A 21,817-nucleotide genomic window follows, 5' to 3' on the forward strand; every position below is an offset into this window, starting at 1 on the left:
TTCATCTTCCTCAGCTTCTATCCTCCTCCTTACTCACTCTCCTTACTTCCCTTTGCTCTGGAGGCCTTGTCCACATCTTCCATGATCCTTTCTTTTTATCCTGTCCCATCTTATATCCCTGACAGGCTATAAGAGCCAACAACCAGGAGCTTAGCACTGGGAGGATTCTCATATTCCAGGAAGTAGGCAGTTGCCAAGAAGAGCCTTCATTCCATTTCTGCAGCCATAGGAACAGGTCTTTCGAGTATCTGAAGTTAGAACTCTAGATGTGTTGTCCTACAAAGATAGTATTTTAAGTGATGCTTAGGGGCCATATTTCACATCCATTACAGGCTAAATAGGCTTCTGTTAGCAAAGTTTGGGAAAGAAACACTCGTCATGCTATGGTAGCAATATTTCTGGAACCATCCTAATCAAGAGAGGATTCCCTGGTTTATTCAAAAGTAATTTTTATCAATCTATGAACTAGGCCAACCAGTCAGTCTCTTTCTGTTTTTTATCTTCATGGTGAGTGATTTGTCTGTAGGTGGCCTGTGGTCCCCTCCATGTCACAGTTGCTAGAGTTGTAGCTTGGGGGACAACCATGACAACAGAGTCTCATCATAGTTTGGCTGTTACAGTGGTTTTAAAGTTAGTGCTTTTTCTCTGTAAATTGGTATTGCTTTTAACTTCTGTTTATTTCCTCTACCTTTAATATTTTCTAATCCCCTTCTAACAGAGGCGGACATCCAGCCATGGTCATGCCAGGAAAAGAGCCAAGGTGAGAGCCCTTCCTCTGTAACTTCTAGTGTTATTAGTAGCACATTGTACCAGTGGACTTAACACTAATATCTAGTGTATTTAGGTTATATATATGTAAGGTTTTTTGCCTGTACTTTGTACCCTAATTGTGAACATGCATATACACACACACACACACAATCACAAACATGCATTGCACATATACATATGTCCTGTTGGAATGTCTAGCTTTATTTTTCTGTCATCTTTAGTCTATTTCAGTTACCTGAAAGGATACCCAGCCAAAGCCTCCCACAAACAAAGCCTGAGCAGATTGATACTGGTTCTGTTGTAATGTTAGTTTCTCTGCTCATCTCTGGCTCTCTTATTTTTCCCCAACAGTTTTGGGGATTTTTGCCATGAGAATTTTCTGTAAAATAAATCCTCCCTCATTAGTAAAATGGTTCAACATTTTTGGACGTCCTAAAATAGAGGCTTTGTTTTGGTTTGGTTTGGTTCACCTTTTAGTTTGGTTCAGGGAGGAGGATTTTGTTTTTAATCATTGTATGATAAAATTAGCACATCACAGATTATTTTAAGCAGTATTATCAGGGACGACTATAGGTGTTAGTGTGTGATAGCTTTTTAATTTTAATTAGGGAACAGTAAAATATTAAACTTGTCCTACATTGGGAAGAATTGTCAACAGAAGTAGTAATTAAGGGTGTCCACCCTTTTCCCCTAGAAAAATAATGGTAGAATTTGGGAGTGTCCCAGCCAGTATGTAGCTTGGGTTTGAAGAAGACTATGATGTTTGATAAATTGGTTCTGTGGACTGCCTTCCATGGCCTAATCTACAAGTAATGGACTTGACAGTAAAAAGGGTGTTCAGGATTTCCCTGGCGGTCCAGTGGCTAATTCTCTTCTCTACACTTCCAATGCAGGAGGTAAAGCTTCGATACCGGGTCAGGGAACTAGGATCCTGTATGGCACACCTGCTGCATGGCACACCTCATAAAGGGGGGAAAAAAGCAAACCAGAGGGTATTTTCTGCTATTTCACTTCCTCCAAACTTTTGAAATAAGACAGAAAAGTTTAAAAAGTTACTATTGTTATTGTCTCCATTTTACAGAGGAGAAAACTTGGGCTTAATAGAGTTTGAGTGAGATTGACAAAGGACATTTATTAGTAAGTGGCAAAACTAGGCTTAAAGTCAGTTCTTCAGGATTGGAAATTCTTTTCACTGTACTGTACAACCTGAAACACACATACTGTGTTTTGTACTTTTGTGTTTACTGTAAACTTTTATTTTATTATAAGAACTCTCAAATGTTTATAGGTAGATATTTAATGAGTCACTGTAATTTTTGACTTTGGCGATCCCTGGAAGAGCAGTGATTTATAAAGTGAATTTCAGATTTTGGGGGGATTCTCCAGGTAGCATAGATAAACCAAATAGTTTAGTTCTTAAGTACACTGAACGCCAAATGTTAGAAGGTTTTCTTTCTCTTTTCTTTTTTCTTAGACACTTTTCCCATTACATTGCTACCTCAGGTTTAGAGTCATTTAGCATTTGTTGTCCACTGTATGCTAAACACTATTTATGGTACATATGTTTACATATTTTATATAATTCTCACAAGAACTTAGGCATTTCTATCCCATTTTCATTGTGAGGAAAAAAAGAGGATCCAGAGAGATCAAGTGGTTTGCTGAAGGTCTCATATCTCATCGTTTGAACCAGAAGTTGAAGCTAGGACTTCTGCCTCTTAAATCTAGTCTTTCTACTAAGTTTTGCTGCTGTGTATTCTTGGTTAACTTCCAAGTCTAATGTTGGAGCACTGAGCTAGAGAGAGAGGAGAGCTAAACAAAGTGGCTTGCCTATCATCTAGCCGAAAGTAGTTGTTTTGTTGTTATATATGTACTGCTGTAAGCAAGGGAATTACCTTTCAAGTGGATCAGGAATGGATGAGAACGACCTGTTTGAAGAAGGAAAAAAAAATTCTCTTTAATGGAAGCAACAACTAACAGAACCAAAGAGGTTGCCCTTTATTCAGTGGAAAGAGTTCCAAATGTTCCCCAAGGGAATATGTATGTATGTGTTTGTGTGTATGTATATATATATATATATATATATATTTTTTTTTTTTTTTTTCCCCCAGTCTAATTCCAAGCTGAAATTGGTGCGCAGCCTTGCAGTGTGTGAGGAATCCTCTGCTCCATTTGTTGACGGGCCACTAGAAACCCAGGTAGGTCCTTTATGAGTACGTATAGCTTTTGAGTTTGGCAGTTGTTTGCTGAACAGTGGTGTCACAACCATGGCATCAACATTAGGCTTGGAAATTGGGGTAGAAAAAGCTTCAAAACAAGTTGTTGCAATAAAGTGGCATGAATGAGAGCATGAAGTATAGATCTTCACACCTGGACCACCCAGGATGATGCAGACAAGGAGATTCCAGGGCTGGATCATGTTTTCCCAACCACACCTTTCCCTCTGGTGGTTAGAACCATTTCCATTCTAATTCTTATGCCAGAAACAGCCAGCATAACTTGAGCTCTCCAAAGAGTAGGCTGTGATTATTGGCGGAAAGGACTTGGCCTCTACCTTGTTGGTAGAACAAAAGCTAAAACAATTTAATTAAAATATTCTCTTTTTTAATACAATGCTGTCACCCTAAGATTTGCCGCCTTTTAGATTTTAAAGGAGCTGCAGGAGAGTTAATTGTTTTCCCTTTTGATTATATTTCTCTTTCTCCTTGTCCAAGGATATAATTCAATTGCACATCAGCTGCCCCTCTGACAAGGAGGAAGAAAAGTCCACAAAGGATGTCTCTGAAAAGGAAGACAAGGACAAAAACAAAGAAAAGGTCCCCAGGAGGATGCTGTCTAGAGGTGAAGACTTTACCCCTCTCATCTGTTCTAGGGCCTGGCTCTGCGGTGCCCTTCCCTTCCACCTCCCCACTGGCCTTATCGGCCCAGCAGTGTACGGTGTCCTGCTGACTTCGTTGTTTGGGGAGTTGCCTAACTAGGTTACTTGCTTTGCTGCTTTATCCAGCTCTGCCTTAAGGGCTGACAGAGAGCTATTCTGTTAACATTGGGCTACCGATAGCAGGAGGACGTTGTAGTCAATTCTGATTTTATTCTTACTTTTGGAATAAATAGTGATGGATTACCACTGGTAGCAGATTCAATACCATTTGTAGTTTGGAGATGCTCAGAGTGATTTTTTTTAATAATTAAATTTGTATGTAATTATTAAGCTCTCTTTGGTTTTAAATTCTTGGGCTGGTAGCAAAAAGACATGGTCCACAGAAATGGAGGGAATTCCCTGGCAGTCTAGTCATTAAGACTCAACTCTTTCACTGCTGTGGGCCCAGGTTCGATCCCTGGTCAAGGAACTAAGATCCCACAAGCCATGTGGTATAGCCAAAAACAAATTTTTTTAATGATAGTTAAGAGGGAAAAGGCAATCGTAGTGTTAAAATTTTATAAGCAAATATAAACATATAAATAATCACCATTTGAATATATTTGCTGAGGTTCTGGAAAATTCAGCCCCATCAGACCTTACCTAGAATTTATTTTCTTTAACTAGAATAAAACCTTTGTTTTGGTCTGGCCTTTTGGTAAATACTTACTGATGGCAAGGTGACTATTCAGTGTAATATGAATAAAACACTGTGACCCAGATTCCACCTTCTGTCATTATGGGAAATTTTGAGAGGCTGGTAAATCAAGGTTACTCTCATTTTAAGCTAAAACTCCTGAAGTTTGATTCTACTTTTCCTCTTATGTCTCCTGATCAGATTATAGGCTTCTGCTTGGGGTTAAGTATCATACAAAGCAGTTTCATTTATTTCAAATTTATTTCATTGTGGTGTTCTAGACTCCAGCCAAGAATATACGGACTCCACTGGAATAGACCTACATGAATTTCTTGTAAATACACTGAAAAAGAACCCAAGGTAATAACATGATTTGATGGAAGGGGGAAAGGGGCTGGGATCAGCAGAATACCTGAGAAGCCAAGTAGCTTCTCCAAATTTTTCTATTATTATTAGAATCTGGGATGCCCATTTCCCCTACACCTCCCACCACCATTTTTCTCCAAAGTAGTTTTATATCTGTGGAGGGATTCAGAATACCCTTATATTGAGATTTCTGCTTTCAGAAGAGTTGAGAAAAATTCTGTGGAAGAATGGAGACAAAGAAATATCGAGGCTTAAGAATACAATTAAAAAGTACAGAAGAAAAAAGAATTGATTTGTAACAAAGCTAAATCATACTTGTTTACAAATTCTATAAATAACCAGATGGAGTATAGAATTACGATTAGTATAAGTATGAAGTATGTGTTTGTATGACTGTGACTGCCAACAGAATTAGGTTTCTGATAAGGGAAACAGAGGACATGATTAGGAGGCTTGATTTTTTTTAAAGTAACATAAGACAGGGTAGTGAGGTTGGCAGCCTTTGCATTTTTGATCGACTCTTAGAGTTTGGATTTATCCCTCCCTTAAGCTTCTATCGTGAGCAGGTTGTGTTTTCAATCTTTGTGTCAGTGTCTATGGGAGGGCTGCCTTTTGTTTTGTTTTGTTTTAATCTTTTTTAAACAGGGACAGAATGATGCTGCTAAAATTAGAACAGGAGATTCTGGACTTTATTAATGACAACAAGTAAGTTACTTGAATGAAATACACCTTAGAGGTGGGAGGGGGTACTGGAAAGAAACTTAGGTAAAATTTAAAGATATCCCTCTTTTATCGTTCCCTTAAAGTCTGAATTTTGAAGTAATAACTCACTAGGAACCAGGAAGAGTTGGGAAGACATAATCGCAGTGAATCAAAATGTATATGTGTGGAAACTAAATCAGGTTTTTAAATTATCACTTAGACTTGAGTTGAAAAATATTTATATCTTTTCAGCAGCTAGCCCTTTGTCCCATATTTCACTATTCTTAAGTTTCTCCCTTTTTTCTTTGTAGAATATCATCCAGGTGGGTGAGACCTAGGGCTTTTTGTCTAAGGAGCAGTCTTAATGAAGATAGTGGGTCAGAGGGATCTACACAATACTGTAGATAAAGCTGAGAGAACTTGTTTGGTTACCATTGAGTAAATATCTATCTTCCTTATAATAATGTCTCGTAGGAATTTCTCCACTTTCAACAAAGAAAAATTACAATTGGCTATTATTTGTTCTTATTTCACTTTCCCCCCCTGGGTTTCCCTGCAGCAACCAGTTCAAGAAGTTCCCTCAGATGACCTCATATCACCGGATGCTATTACACCGGGTAGCTGCCTATTTTGGGATGGACCACAATGTAGATCAAACTGGAAAAGCTGTCATCATCAACAAAACCAGTAACACAAGAATGTAAGGGAGAAAACCACAGATTGGGAAGACTTTCCTGGGATAGCTCTGGGGTGGGAGAGGAAGATGCAGGATTTCTCTTTCTGGAGAGGGAACAGTGGAGGGAGTGGGTAGGTTATGTTATCAATTTCTACTCTTTTTGAAGCCTTGGAGATGGATTCTAGAGGCATTGACATTTTGTGAAGACTGGCCCCTGGCTCTCTTCACCTTTAGTGATAGGATAGGAATAACTGTGGAAGAAGGTAAGTTATAGATGTATAAAGAATAGTCCTTGAGGATTTCGTTAAAACTTTTCACATGACTTTCGGAATGGCTGACTTCAGAGATCTCCTGGGTGGGAGTTGTGGAATTTAAGAGAACTGTATAGAAGGTCTGCTTCCTAACAGAAGAGTCTTTCTTCCCTTCCTTCCACATTTCTCTCCCAATCCCAGCCCTGAACAGAGATTCTCAGAACATATAAAGGATGAGAAGAATACAGAATTTCAACAGAGATTCATTCTTAAGAGAGATGATGCCAGTATGGACCGAGATGATAACCAGGTGAAGACTGGAAAGGGTTGGGTCTATACAGAGAGATTGCAGTAAGAGAAACTGGGAGGGGAGAAGAGTTTTTGTGGGTTGGAGAAAACTCAAAATATCTTAGTATGGAAGGAAACTCTTGAGCTACACTGAGTTGGCTTTAGCTTAATGTTGAGGATTAAGTATACTTGTTGAGCTAAATGCCACCCTCTTAGCCCCAGAGTGACATGGTGCTGAGGTTTGCTGGGTTTTCTCATTTGGCCTGGAACTCCCTGGTTCTGCCACTGACTTCTAACTCCACTTCATTTTGGGACAAAGCAAGGTCCCTCCCTGCTTCAACCTTGATTCAACTGATGGCTCCATTCTTTTTTCCTTTAATAGTTAGGAATTTCTTTGGGAACAACCCAAAGCTACTTTTATCCCACTTGCACTCTTCCTGTCTCAGAGCTAGCCTTGAACTGGGAAAATTGTTATCTGATTTACCCACTTGTAAAGGTGTTTCTGATCCCTTTCTGCAAACCCTTTATTCTTTTCCCAACTCCTTCCAGCAAGGTGAGTGAGTCAGTTTGGCTTTTGATGCTTGAAACCTCAGGCTCCCCATTTTGATCCACTCCTGTGGGAATGAGAAGTGAAGAGTCTGCCCCATCCCTTCATTTATGGGCCTGGCTTTTGCCCTGACTTCTAGCACATCCTTCAGATAGTGATTATTTGGAGTTAGTTTCCTAGCTTCATATGGGGTTAAGATCCAGCCTGCTTCTGCTTGGCCTCCAAAGGAGGTTAGGTAGAGAACCAGGATTACAGTTTAAATAATATGGTGGGGTAAAGCCAATAAAATTAGTCTTGCTAATTCATGATAACTCTAGTAATATCTTACCTGTAGAGTCAAAATTAGTTTCCTCTCAATATTGTCTGGTCCTGAGACCAGGACTTTTCCTGCTTGCTACTTGAGTATCTGAGGGAGTCCTTTTGAGAAAAGTGCCGTTATCTATTGTGGACAAACATGCTGGGTCTGATTGAAAACAATGAAACATACAAAAGATAAATAAAATTTAAAAACAAGAAAGAGCCTTTCCATCCTGATGCCCTTCTCTCCATTTTCCCAAAACCCCTTTTCTGTGGATCAGGAATTATTCAGGCCTAGAGGCACATTGGGGTGGGATGGAATCTCTCCCTACTGTGAACTTTTCATCTCTCGGCTTCAGGCTTGATCCATAATAGCGTAGGCTCTATGTACTTTCTGTCTGTGATATTAATAATAAACACAGTAATTGCTATTACATTGAGTGTTTTCCCTCTGCTAGCCTCTGTTCTAAATACATTATGTTCATTATCTCATTTAATCCTCTCCACAACCCAGTCTAGATAGGGATTATTAGCCTCGTTTTAAATATAAGTAAACTGAGCTAGGAAATGTTAAGTTAGTTGCCAGTGACATTACTTGGAGGTAGCAGAGCTGAGATTCTGCCTGACCTCAAAGCCCATTATGCTCTATCTGTTCTGCCACTGGTTAACCAGTGCTAGGGGCTAAGGACAATATAGCACTTGAGGTCCTATATCTTCTTGGCATGGGATTGGTAAAAAGGACATTTAGTAGAATTTAGTTTCTTTAGGCTAGTGAGAGCTACATCTAGTCAAAAGTTGATACTCCTCTGAAATTATGCTTACTTCTGGCAATTGGTGAAGATCAGGAAGATCAGCCTAGACCAGTGGTCTCCTTGGTTGCTTCATCTAAAACTTTAAAAGCCTCTGGATTGAAGGTCAGAATCTTTGATAACCTGATGACATGCATTTGATGACTTACCTCCCTCAGAACACTTTGCCTTCAAGAGCAGTATGGAAAAAGGACATTCTGTAACATCCTACCCAGGACAGTGCTCACAACTCCCAGGCTAAGAGGGGGAGAGATGGTGGTGGAGAGTGGGGGGTAGGCTCGCAGATGTGGCGGTCTGCCCAGCTGTCCCCTCTGGTCTCCTGGCCGCGCTTTTCTGAGAGTGCAGGGCTCTCTGTCCTCTGCTCTGTCACTGAGCTTCTCGCTTTCCTCGCAGCACTCGTTTGTCTGTCCCTTCCCTGTCCATCTTTCTTTCTGTTCTCCTTTTCCTTCTCTTTTCTACTTCGTGTTGCTGTGTTCTCTTTCTACCGTGTATTTCTGTAAGCTCTCACCCTTTCCCTCCCTCTAGTAGCTGTAGTTAAGATGAGAAAAAATGCTTAAGCTCTGAGTTTAGCTTCACCCTTGGGCTTTCACTTGCAAGGCCCTCTTTGCTGAGCTCTGTGTGACTTGGATCTACAGGCCATGGCATCAGTGACTAAAGAAGGGATAAGGTCAGGTGCTAGTTCTGTAAAAACTTCTAAATTTAGCTCTGGTAAATAAATGCCTGTCTCTTCTCCTTTTCTAGCTTCCTCCTATCCCTTGCTTTCCCTCCAAAGCAATGCTGTTTATTCCATGGGCTATTCTCTTCATCCTTACAGACTGGAGAGTACCCTACTACATAAGGAAGCAACCTAATCCTTATCAAAAGTTACTGTTCTTGATACTCTGGTTGGGGCGGGTGGGAAGCTGGTGAGGCCCCAACCATCCAGAAAACCTGATCTCCCAAACTGCATGGTCAGATGTACCCAGTGAAACCTGTCCAACACTGGAAATTTTATTTCTTTTTTTTTTCCATTTTTTTGATGGCAACTATAAACTCTCCCGGTTTCTCTTCCTTGCTGGTGTGCAGTGAGCTTGCAGTACGAGGAGAACTTAACTAGCTTAATTCTGCTCATCGATCTAGATCAGAGTTCCATTGCAGGATGGAAGGAGGAGCAAGTCAATAGAAGAGAGAGAGGAGGAATATCAAAGGGTCCGAGAGAGAATATTTGCCCGAGAGGTAAGTGTAGCTTCTGAGAGTTGTCAGCCCCTAGCTTTTAGCTCTTAATCTTTGGAACTGTGAATGGAATGAACCCTCCATATATGTTTTGTTGTTTTTTTCTGATTTTGTTTTTAACCAACATCAGCCAACCCCATATTTGATCTCTAAAATTAAATGTAGCTTATTAGAAAGCTGCAGATTTTTATTCATATTATTGTTAATGCATATGGCCTATAAAGAGAACAAATGGAGTGGCTGAATTTGGTAGATTTGATTAGACTGAAAATAGAAATGGTTTTGGCAGGGCTTATAGAAGGGCCCTGGATCTTGCCTGTCAAACCCTCCTCCCGCTTACCCTCTTTCACTTCCACTATCTATTTTAGGCGTCTTTGCTTTTAAGTGGAAGACTTAGTATCCACACAGCCTAAATACATTCATCTTGTTTGGTCTGGCTCATTTTTAGGCTATGTTGGTGATTATCAGAGCACAGATGTGGCATCCATTCTCTGAGCTCCACATTCCACACGCACAGAGGGTACGGTACACTCACTATTCCGTACAGTCTTGACCTGAATAGGAAGTCTCTTTCTTCCTATATTTCTTACCTTGTTTCTTAGAATAGGCCTGCTCCGTGGGCCAAAAGGCAACATGAGTTGTTATGGGCAGCTTTATTCTTAAGAACTGTTGGCCATATCAGATATACTTGGTATCCCTGTGTCTGGTGGCCTTTGCCTACCAGACTGAACAGAAGTATAGGAGGATTTCAGGAAGGGCAAGAAAGAAACAAATCTCCAGAAAATATATGATCCAGATAGTAGCACCATCTTACAGTCAAATTAGCCAACGAAGAAGAGCCAGCCTCCCTTTGTCATCAAAAGATGGCCAATTCTAATCAAAACTTAGATGCACACTGCTCCCCTCCCACTTCCTCACTCTCTCTCATCAAGACAAAAAAAAATAACGTATCTTCTCATCATCACCTAGCTCAGAAAAATATTGTCTCTAACTTATAAAAAACCAAACTCCTCTGTGAACTTGTTCCATTGTCTTGGAAGACACAGTTGTTCCAGGGAGCCTCACTGTGGTCAGATACACAGCAAATCTTCTGGCCTAAAGTCTGAGGAGAAGGACTCTTCTTAGGTTATGTAGCTTTCCATTCTGAGTCAGAAAAACCCATCCTCCCAATTATCCAACTGTGGCCCAGAGACAGTTTTTCTAACTTTATCTGAAAATCAGTTGAGTAGAATGCTAGGAGAGTGGTCATTTGTACATGGCTACAGCTGGTGAGGACCCTAAATTGTGGACAGGGCAGAATGGTGGAAGTTAATAGCAAACATTCATATAGTGCTTATTATCTTTCAGACCCTGTCCTTAACACTTTGCACACAAAAATTTATTTAATCTTCACACTAGGCCTGTGTGATAGGTTACATTATCTACCTCATTTTAGAAATGAGGGACTGAGGCATGAAGAGGTTAAGTAACCTATGATCACACCACTATTTAGTGAAAGAGCCTATATTTGAATTCAGGCAGTCCTTGGCTCCAGAGTCAACGCTCTTAACCCCTTAAGTAAACCACCTCTCAATAGCTTGCTCTGCTCTGGGCTTTTTAAATTAAGAAGTTCCCGTGACAGCATAGCTACCTGTGATGTGCTCCTCTGCTTCACTGACACATGGAAAATGACTGTTCCACCATGCCAGCCATTAGCAAAGCCATTCTGAAAGCACAGGTAACTTTTCATAGGACATTAGGGCTTATTATGTACAACACTGGACTGTATCTATACTACCATAACAAGGGAAGCTCTTCTCTCCTTTTTCTCTGATATTTAGTCTCTCAAGCCTCTACTAATATGTGTACTCTTTGTTAAATCCTTATGGATTTATCATTTTCGTTTTAGCACTTCCTAACTCTTGCTGTGGTAGAGGCATCAGGAATCTCAAAAGGTCTAGGCAGGGGGATGTGGCCAAAGCCTACTATATGCCAGAGATTCCCATGTGGAGAGGAAAAAACCTGGCCAATCAAAGGCAACTGATTAAGGGTGGAGTTGTGGGTTGCCGCAGAGGGGAGGAAGAGGCAGTCCAAAAAGAAAGGGAAGTGGCAAGAAGGGTGTTTGGATGGAAATGCTGCTGCTACAGCCTTCTCTGGAGCTGAGCTGTGTTTGGGAAAGCTGCCCCACTCAGGCTCTGCTCCGCACGAAGGCCCCTGTGCTCAGCAGCTGGACACTCTCTGTACCTTTTTCTAAGGCTTGGGAGTCCACCATAATGCTCACTTCACTCAGCTCAGTGGCTTTGTCAGGAAATGATCCCCAAAAGGAATGTTTCAGGCTTTTAATTTTCTCATTTTTTCTAGGCTCTGAAAAGTACCTGCTTCCCCAATTTCTTACTCTCCTTGGGTGTCAGGTCAGAATGTCTTTCATTTTGGCCAGTGTAGAGGACAGAAATGGGATAGTCATTGAGGATGATTTCTAAAAAAAACTAAATTTTTTTCTCTTCTCTCCCTTTTCCCTTTCTTTGAATACTCTTTAGGACCAAGCACACCAGTTATTATGCTCAGCTTACCTATAGAGAGAATAAATTTAGAACTAAAAAGGAATTAATAGTTAGGTTAATACTTTCCTCTTTCTCCTTTCCATACTCCTACCTTCATTGACCTCTCTTTTTAAACACTCTGTGGGAAGGCTAAAAACTCTGAACGCGCTTTCCCATTAAAGGTGAGAAGTCAGATTGGGTGTGTGGGTGTGGGTCATCCTGTCCCTGCTCCCTCTCTCCCTGTTGGGGGGTGAGCTTGGTTTGAGGACCATGGGTATTCATAGCATCATGGACACCCTTTTTGGTTATGCCATGCTGTTTTCTTATAAGTTATTTTCCGTTTTCTCCCCTTCACCTAGACTGGCCAGAACGGATATCTAAATGACATCAGGTTAGTACCACTTAGCATGTTCCCTGCTTCTCATTGAGCTTTGTCAGTGAGGTTAATATAATCCTGTAATGATGCTTTTCTTTGATGTTAACCAACAGACTCTCCAAAGAAGCCTTTTCTTCTAGCTCTCACAAGAGAAGGCAGATTTTTAGGTACCTCTGTGTGGTCTATATCTCTCCTTGTTTTTGTTTGTTTGTTTTTTTAATTTTACTTTGTTTTGCTGTAATCTTTTCAGCGGAGTAAGTTTGCTCCATGCATGGCTGCTTGTGGAATAAGTCAGTTTGTGGTTTTTGCAACATTGGATATTTTCCCCATTTTAAAAAAATGGCTAGTTCTCAATGACTTTACTTTTATTGTTGCTGATTTCACTGTAAGTCCTGGATAGGTGGTGAAGGGGACCAAATAAGTATGTTTAGGATAGGTACTGCTCTGTTTCTGAAGTGTGCTGAAACTGAGCATTTTTGGAGGATTTCAGCATATATTTGAAAGTGAAAGTGAAAGTTTGCTCAGTCATGTCTGACTCTTTGCGACACCATGGACTATTCAGTCCATGGAATTCTCCATGCCAGAATACTGGAGTGGGTAGCCCTTCCCTTCTCCAGGGGATCTTCCCAACCCAGGGATCGAACCCAGGTCTCCTGTATTGCAGGTGAATTTACCAGCTGAGCCACAAGGGAAGCCTATTAAGGTAAAAGAACAGGTGTCATTTGGCTGCCTTTTCCAAATCTATGGAAAGATGTGAAGAACTTATCCCTCACCCAGCATAGGGGAATGTTTTGTATCCTTAAGAGGGAATAGTACATGCACATATTTAAAAAAAAACATACAAACACCTCTGTCTATATGGTTTTCTCTTTGGAAAATGTAACGTGTAAGATGAGTTCAGAAAGACCTTAGAATGGACTTAGGGCATGTCCTTTATATAATTGCCCATGACTTATTCTTAATGTTGCTGAAAGCTACTGTATTAACTTCTGTGCCTCATATTCTCCATTTTCTGCAAAGCAGTTGTGAGCTTCTCTCTTCATCTCAGTCTCTCAATCCCATCCCAGACAATTACAAAGGCAATGTGAAAGAAGCACTGTAGGACCATATCCTGACCCTGACTCATTTTAAGTATATACTTTACATTTTACCAACAGAAAAACTATAGAGTACAGAAAACCTGACAATTTAATGCTAGGATTCAGGTCTCACTCTTTCCAAAGGGTTCATCTCTTTTCTCAATCCTAAGCTTGATGCTGCTTTTGCTTAGTCACTTCAGTCATGTCTAACTGTGCAACCCTATGGGCTGCAGACTGCCAGCCTCCTCTATCCATGGGATTCTGTAGGCAAGAATACTAGAGTGGGTTGCCATGCCCTCCTCCAGGGGATGTTCCCAACCCAGGGACTGAACCCAGGTCTCCTGCACTGCAGGCGGATTCTTTACCATTGAGCCACCAGGGAAGCCTCCTAAGCTTGATATGTGCTCACTAACACACATTAGTTACAGCTATCATCCCCAGTACTTTAGTAGTCCCTTCTCTATCACCCTTTCTAGAACTAATTAAACCATGTGGAAATTGGGATAGCAAGATTTCAACCCTTCCTGGGAAGGAGAGTTATCTCCCATTCCACATCTCTGAACTCTTTTTCCTAGACCAGCCTGCCGAGATTCATCTGAAAGCCCAAGCAAAAGGGCTCTGTGTCGTCGGTGGTAGTCAAGATAGAGTCTCCCTTAAAAAAAATCTTACTCCATAACCATTCCAGAATACCTTTAATAAACAGAACTTTTAAATTAAAAGTGTGTGTGACAATGTGCAGCACTTTATAGTTGCCACAGTATATTGTATCTCATTGAATTCTCTGAATATCCTGATGTGGTGAGTTGGTTTACATGTAAGAGAACAAAAGCAAGAAAGATTAAGTAGTTAGCCAAGTTTACATGGCTGTTAGTGGCAAAACTGGGACTGACTCTGTCCAGTGTTCTTTTCACCACACTACACAAGCTGTCTATAAATATCACGCCTAATTGATTCACTGATAAGAATGATGCCCTTATTAGTGCTGTGGAGCATCAGACTGCATCAAACTGTGCAGATAATAGCTTGAAGGAGCTAGTGAGCAGGTACAGCCTTCTCCTCTCCAGACCTCCTTTTAAGCTACTGCTTTCCATACTGAGTTTTGATTAAAGATCTAGGTCATCTAAAATGCAGCTCCATGGACTCTTCAGGGGGTAGCTTCTTCCTCTATTTGGGTACTAGTCCAGAGCTCAAATGATTAGAAGCCTATTTTCTCTAACTTTTAAGCCTTTCTTCCCAGGTGTGTGAAACGAATACTGATATATCAGATTCCATTATCTCTGTTAGCAATAATGTGGATAATAATAATAACAACTATGGCAACTTCTCTGTTCTTTGGAAGATTCTACTCCACTGCACCATTGATAAATAAGCTACCTGAGGTTTACTGAGAGGCCCACCTCTTTCATGGGCCTCTCTACCCAAGACCAATAAACAGGACTTTTCACCAGCACTAAATTTACTTGTAAAAACAAAGTCATCTCCTGATTGTGCTGTCAAGTGTGAATGTCTCTGTCCTTCACCTCCATCTCACCAACACATACACAACCCAGTCCAGTGCTTAGAGTTAGATCTAGTAACTTTCCCTAATTGCCTTATGTTTAGTGAAGTACAAAGATGTGACTAGAGATTAGCTTTAGTTGGTAGAGAAATAGAATTGATCTGTCTTCCTAGTCCAGACTCAACTTAGATTCTCCAACTCTCAGGGGTGTAGTGTACTAACCCAGGTTAGAAGACCATCAGACAGTCCACATTTGAGCACTAGGCCATTACTGTCTTGGGGGAACTGGATCAGTACAGAAGTGCTGCCAGTTTGGCTCAAGTTTCCCAGGTGTTTGGTTTAAAGTTGACTCATTTCACTGTCTATCCCTGGTAGAAAAAGAACGTAAATGGCAGAATTGCTCTAATAGAGAGTATAGTGTTTGATTTAGATATAAAAGGCCATTAGGGCTTGTCTTACAGAATTCAAGTTCTAATGTCTAATGAGCAGCCTCATTCATTGGTGCTGCTGTATTCCCATATCCCACAGACAAACACATCTTTATTGAGTCCAGTCAGTAGATTTGAGCTGTTGGCTCTTACTTCAGGTTGATTCTTTTCCTGGAGAGTCCCTGAGTTATTCTTATGTCTTGTTTCCCATTCTACTTTTGACGTCCCCAAGAAAAAGGGGGTAAAGCATTGGGGAAACATTAATATTTTCCAGTCTTCTAACTGTATAGAGAGAAGCATTGAGGTTATATGTATCAATATATCTACTTAAGATTCAGAGAATTAGCATGTCCCAAACCATCTAGGCCAATGTGTCTTAGCCCCGCATGATTGACTAAACACAAATAGTGACCCTAGCAGATATTTTGTCTGTTTTTCCTACAGTATCTTTGAAATAGATATTCTAATACAGAAAAGTATTTTCTTTAATATTACCCCCTTAAGAAAAATAACTTTCTTTATTAGAATAACTCTGAGCCTGATGTCTTTGAAGAGCTGTGGGCTTTGGGATAGAGTATTCTGTTTGCTTTGGGTGGGAAAAGGAGGGAACCCAAGCTACCATGATTGTTGCTCAATTGCTCCCCCGCATACATATCAAAATCATTATAATTGTTATCATTTGGTTTTCTTAGATCATTAGTTATTGGAGCGGTGGGGGATCTGAAAGGAAAATTCCTGTTGATTGCTTATCAATTAAGTGGCAGTAAGAGTCAACACTGAGGATTTTCAGGCTAACCTCAGATAGCTTGAGGAGCACAGCTGTTTATAATTAAAGTGATTATAGTATCAGGCTAACCCTGATGTTTCCAGAGTAAAATAAGAGGATGAATCCCTTTTCTCAGTAGCCTTGTGCCTTACCTAGGGCAACAGTGTTATTAATATGGAGGCAGCTAGGCACAGTCAGCCCCCCTCCTCTTTGCCATCCTGAGTCCTAAGGATATGTTTGCTTGATTGTGCTGAGGATGTCAGCCTTTAGAGACCCTGGAATAAATTGTTCTCAGATACTAACACAAGACTTCCACAAAACAGGTTGGGTTGATTCCAGACTATCAGACTGAGTTTTCTCTTTATCAGACTCAGTGCCCCTTTAGTCACTATACTCTTCTTCCCAACCTTGAAAAAGTGGCCGTGAGCAACATCTCTGCTGGCTCAGACATGTGTTGTATGGAAGACCTGATGTGAGATTTATCCATGTCGTTGGCTACTGCTGCCTTCTAGCAATAGTAACTTCTTGGAGTCCTTTTGTTTCAAGAACTCCCAGAAGGAACTGGTACCCCTGTGCTCCCCACTATTTCCTGCATGTGTGGGACCCCTGCAGGGCCAGGGGAAGAGACCACAGCCAATCTCAGCATCATGTACGTGGTTTCCCGCCCACCTCTGGTCTGCTGTATTGAAGTAGTTGCCAGCGCGCTGTCTTCCAGATTTGCCTCTGTGCTCTCTGTACTGTACTGGATCTTGTTCTGTCTGCTCCCATCAAGTCTTGGTTGGCCAGCCAACTAACACGAAGTCAGTGTCCATCCTCCCCAACCCTCACCCCTTCTCTGTTACTGAAAGAATAGAAATGAACTCTCTCCTAGCCCTTCTGCTGAAGTGGTAGGTGGGAGGTGCTCTGACCACTGTGGTCTCTGCAGGGGGAACCGTGAGGGGCTGAGCCGCACCTCAAGCAGCCGCCAGAGCAGCACAGACAGCGAACTCAAATCCCTGGAGCCACGGCCTTGGAGCAGCACAGACTCCGATGGCTCTGTCCGGAGCATGCGGCCCCCTGTCACCAAAGCCAGCAGCTTCAGTGGAATCTCCATCCTCACCCGGGGTGACAGCATCGGGAGCAGCAAAGGTGGCAGTGCAGGAAGGATCTCCAGGCCAGGTACCACAGCTTCTCTCCTTCCATCACTGCTTGTGTATCTTCTGCAAAACATCACTGATAGTTGCTTTTAACAAAACACTTGTCCCATATTGTGTCCCAGAAACCTCACACAGTCAGATGAGGGGAAGTTTGATTTCTTGGATCCATTGTCCTTTGAGTTCCTTCTCTGATATCCTTTCTAACCTTTTTTCCTAATTGAAAAAAAAAAAAACTGATTGGGATTAGATTATTTTATGTGATTTCTGACCAAGGTGGGACAGCTGTGTCAACCCCGGTTCAGGTTATGTACTAAAATAAGGATGATTCTGAGGCCCCTTAGACTATAAAGAGGGTTTGTAAAGTAGAGGGTACCTTAGAGTTTGTAATTTTGTAATTAATTGGTAGCAGCCAGTAGGCTTGAAATTTTAAGCATCACTGCTGCAACTGCTGCTCTGGAGCCCAGTCACGGAAAAGGAGCATGTGTTCCACCTGCCAGCCTGGGAGCACCCATCAGCTCTCCTGAGCTGCTGTGTAACTTTCTCTATCGATTTAGGCTACAGTCTTAGCAGAGGGCCATTCAGCTCTTTTTACCCAGTAAATCGCTATTTCACCATCCTCCTGCCTCTGAAGAATTTCTTGACTTTCATCCCCAAAGTTCTATTGGTCTTGTCCTCAAAAGACATCACTGGTGGCAAAGATTTCGCCTCTGTTTATGCTTCTCTGTTACCTCTTTTCTAATCCCACTGCTTCTCCCTTTATCCAAGCTGGTTTCCCTGCTTTACCCTCAGCTGACCGCACTGTGTGGCTTGCAGAGATCTTAGTTCCCAACCCCAGGTTGAACCCGGACCCTCAGCAGTGAATGTGCATTGTCCTAACCACTGGACCACCAGGGAATTTCCTATTCTCAACCCTGTTTTGAGCCAGTTTACTAATCTAAAACATAGATCTAATCCCATCAGTCCTCCCTTAAAAACATTCATGGTTCTGCATTTCTTACGTAATAAAATCCAAATTACTTAATATAGCATAACTTCCTGACTCCAGTTTGCCATCTCAGTCTTACTTTCAAACGTTCATCTTCTCCTGACCCTCCAACCATTTTCTGAGTATGGCATTAGCTTTGTCTCCTCTTAGCCTGAAAAGTCTTCTGTTCATCCCTCAAACCTGTCTCTTCTGCCACTTCCTGTTTAAATCCTTCCCTCTAACCCTCCCAAGAGTTATGCTTCCTAATCTTTGCTTTCATACAACTTTATTCATGTCACTGATGCATCCTTTATCCTTGAAAGTGAAAGTCACTCTGTCATGTCCAACTCTTCGTGACCCCATGGTCTATATAGCCCATGGAATTCTCCATGGCCAGAATACTGGAGTGAGTAGCCTTTCCCTTCTCCAAGGGATCTTCAGAACCCAAGGATCGAACCCAGGTCTCCCACATTGCAGGTGGATTCTTTACCAGCCGAGCCACAAGGGAAACCCTTTATCCTTATCAGATTGTAATCACATGGATTACAATCCATGTGTCTATCTTCATTGGAAGATCCTGTAGTGTTCAAGGGCAAGGACTGTGTTTCCTTTACCTTTGTATCCTCAGTTCATTGTACAGTGCCTCACGTAGTACATATTCAGTAAAAGTATTTTGAGTAAATGCATTCATGGCTTGGACAGCCTGGAAATGAGGGAAATAGTTGAATGATGGCTGTGTGGGGGGTGTGTGCACAGGCATGTACTTGGAGGTTGCCTTCAGCAACTTTTATGAGATGCTGCAAGTTGAGAGGAAATGAAAAGAGAAGACAGGTCTCTTAAGGGACTAGGAATATATACCTTCCCAGGAAGCAAACATTCATTTTTCAGCTGTCTAATCATGATGGACAGATTCTAGGCACTGCAGGGGTTCATTTTCAAAACCCAACCTTGACAGTCAAGATGGTTATGGACACTGGGGAGTGGAAACCGGCTAAGATGAAGATTCCCATCAATAGGACATCTGAAATGCATCTGTACTCATGCATGGATCTCCTAAGACAGTGGGAAATAGACAGAAGGGGAATGACGAGGAAAACAGCAAGGAAAGAGTCAGGCCCTACGACTGGGCCCTCCAGGGGTGGTATGTTCATGGCTTGTGCTTACAACTCTCGCTGGGTCTCCTCTTTGCCTTAGGTATGGCGCTAGGTGCCCCAGAAGTGTGCAACCAGGTCACCTCATCCCAGTCTGTCCGGGGCCTTCTCCCTTGTACTGCCCAACAACAGCAGCAGCAGCAGCAACTTCCTGCTCTCCCACCCACGCCTCAACAACAGCCACCCTTGAATAATCACATGATTTCACAGGTGAGTCAGCACTCAGTGTTGGAGCCCCCCCTCCCCCACCGAACTCTGATTCAAACAAGCTCTGAAAGTACAGTCATGTCTCTTGTACTGTGGGTGGCAGGAAAGATCTGTTTTTGGAGACATGCCTCTCCCTCCCCCATTTCTTGTTTGTTAGTTGTGGGAGAGAGGAGTAAGGGCAGAGGTTTGGCCAAAGGGCTCTTAGTAGAGTCAGCCTGGGAGGTTTTGTTTTTTTTTTCCCTGCTTAATATTTCCTTCTCTTCGTTCTGGGAATTGTCAGCGGGATCTTTTACCCAATCCCATATTTCTGCTGTACTCTGTCTCCCTCTCTATCCTGTGTAATTTCAAGGTGATTTTGCTTCCTACATCCATACATGGAGCTTGAAAAGATCACAGCTCCCACCATAGTCTGAGCTAAATGTATTTATATGACTGTTGAGCCATAAACAAATATTTATATATTGGTGTTTGGGGAAAAGTAAATAACACTTATCAAGACTCATGTACCATAAGTACATGCTCAGTCACTTCAGTTGTGTCTGACTCTTTGTGATGCCAGGGACTGTAACTCGCCCGGCTCCACTGTCCATGGGATTCTCCAGGCAAGAATACTGGAGTGGGTAGCCATTTCCTTCTCCAGGGGATCTTCCCCACCCAGGGATCAAACCTGCGTTTCCTGCATTGCAGGTGGATTCTCTACCCACTGAGCCATCTAGGAAGCCCAACCACAAAACCCCCCAGTGTTGTCTTTGTTTCCCATGCCATAAAAGAGCTCTCTTTCTCCTTCTGTTGCGGGGCTGTTAGACATTGGTACCAACTAGGGTTTGAGAAAGTTTTGCTTTTGTGGAGACCATGCAAGTGATAAGCATAAGAATCAGATCCTATTTTAAACTGGAACCTCCTACGTGTTTTAGGTTTAAAGTCTCTTTAATCCTCTGAGAACTGTGCTGAGATCTTCACTTACTCTTTTCTCCCATGAATAGAGCCTGCACTTTCTCCTGCAGTATTCTCTGGTAGTTAGGAAGCCAGTATGTCTGTACTTCTTTCTGCTGTAGTTTAAGTTCTCGTTTCGCCTCCCAGACTCTCTTACCTCCACACTCAGTTAGTCCAGCTTGGCCTCAGATAGGTCTCCTCCATAGGTACAAGAAGAAGTCCTAAGGACTGATACCCCAAGGATTGGAAACCAGAGAGGGAACACTCCAGAATGGCTCATCACTACCCCATTCAGTATATTGGAAAATGAAACTAAAATAAAGAACAGTGAAGATCTAGGAAACTCTGCCTTGTAGCTTCACACACATGCCAGTCATTCCAAGTCTTTCATCTCAGTCCCTCAGCAGTTTCTCTACAGTCCTGACTTTCTTTCTTATTCTACCACCTGGCGTCTTTCTACCACCTCATTAAGTCTCATTCACATCAGCTTACCTCACTCCATACTGAAGCATAACATGTGTGTGTGCTTTCCCTGTCTTGTGTCTTAATTTAGACCTGTAAGTGAGTAAACTCTGAACTTCTCCCTCTGGCCATCCCCTGCTGTTTCTGTGTATGTGCTTTACTTTTTTAAGGTCCCAGTATATTTTTTGAGTTTTTAAAAATGTGTGTATTTTAATACAGTTCTGTTTCCTTGTCTCCCTCTTAGTCTTCCATCTGTCTCCTCCATCCATCCATATCTAGAAACAGACAGCAAGAGTGGGAGGGGGATAAAGAGATAAGTAAAGAGTATAACCATTTGGGACTGAAAAACTTGTAGATAGAATGTTCAGGTGACTGGCCCTAAATCCCAAACTTTTACTCAGATTCTTTTTGTGCTTCTTGAGTCTTGAGGGTCAGTGGGTCGGTTGTTGGTATCGACTGATCATCTCCAGGCAGTACAGTGCTAGATTAGGTCCTGTAAATTGGAGACAGAGGAACATTATTTAGTACAGAGATATCAGAAATTTATTCTTGCACTTAATTGTGATCACAAACTCCAAACTAAAGAATCTTATGTTGGTTAATTTTGGTGTCTCTGAAGCACTCATGGTAGCTGCTAATATTATACCAGCACCACCCCACTATATATATCTCCTTTTTTCTTTATCCCTTTCTTCCTCTCCCTATTGCCTTTTTCTTTTCTTCCTTTCTCTTTACCCCTGTCTCTCAACACTGGTGGCTCTCCAAACTCAAGTTGTTAAACCCCAGATTACTTACCATTTCATTTCTCAGTGGTATGTAACGGGA

The 21,817-nt window shown here is 41.8% G+C and overlaps 1 protein-coding gene across 3 annotated transcripts in view; it reads left to right on the forward strand.

Annotated features, from left to right (window-relative positions):
• The window catches only part of R3HDM2 (R3H domain containing 2), a 160,856-nt gene that overhangs the window by 121,355 nt on the left and 17,684 nt on the right, over positions 1 to 21,817 (forward strand). The window contains exons 4-15 of one of the 3 annotated variants that reach the window (XM_068970702.1): positions 719 to 760; positions 2,883 to 2,969; positions 3,486 to 3,612; positions 4,607 to 4,685; positions 5,337 to 5,396; positions 5,953 to 6,093; positions 6,522 to 6,630; positions 9,381 to 9,476; positions 12,352 to 12,383; positions 12,482 to 12,535; positions 17,065 to 17,297; positions 19,434 to 19,600. In XM_068970702.1, the coding sequence (XP_068826803.1) occupies positions 719 to 760; positions 2,883 to 2,969; positions 3,486 to 3,612; positions 4,607 to 4,685; positions 5,337 to 5,396; positions 5,953 to 6,093; positions 6,522 to 6,630; positions 9,381 to 9,476; positions 12,352 to 12,383; positions 12,482 to 12,535; positions 17,065 to 17,297; positions 19,434 to 19,600 (1,227 nt within the window). The remainder of the gene's footprint in view (positions 1 to 718; positions 761 to 2,882; positions 2,970 to 3,485; positions 3,613 to 4,606; positions 4,686 to 5,336; positions 5,397 to 5,952; positions 6,094 to 6,521; positions 6,631 to 9,380; positions 9,477 to 12,351; positions 12,384 to 12,481; positions 12,536 to 17,064; positions 17,298 to 19,433; positions 19,601 to 21,817) is intronic. The other 2 variants (XM_068970703.1, XM_068970704.1) reach the window with 2 other exon arrangements.

This window comes from Capricornis sumatraensis, chromosome 4, assembly GCF_032405125.1.
Source record: "Capricornis sumatraensis isolate serow.1 chromosome 4, serow.2, whole genome shotgun sequence".
Lineage (NCBI taxonomy): Eukaryota > Metazoa > Chordata > Mammalia > Artiodactyla > Bovidae > Capricornis > Capricornis sumatraensis.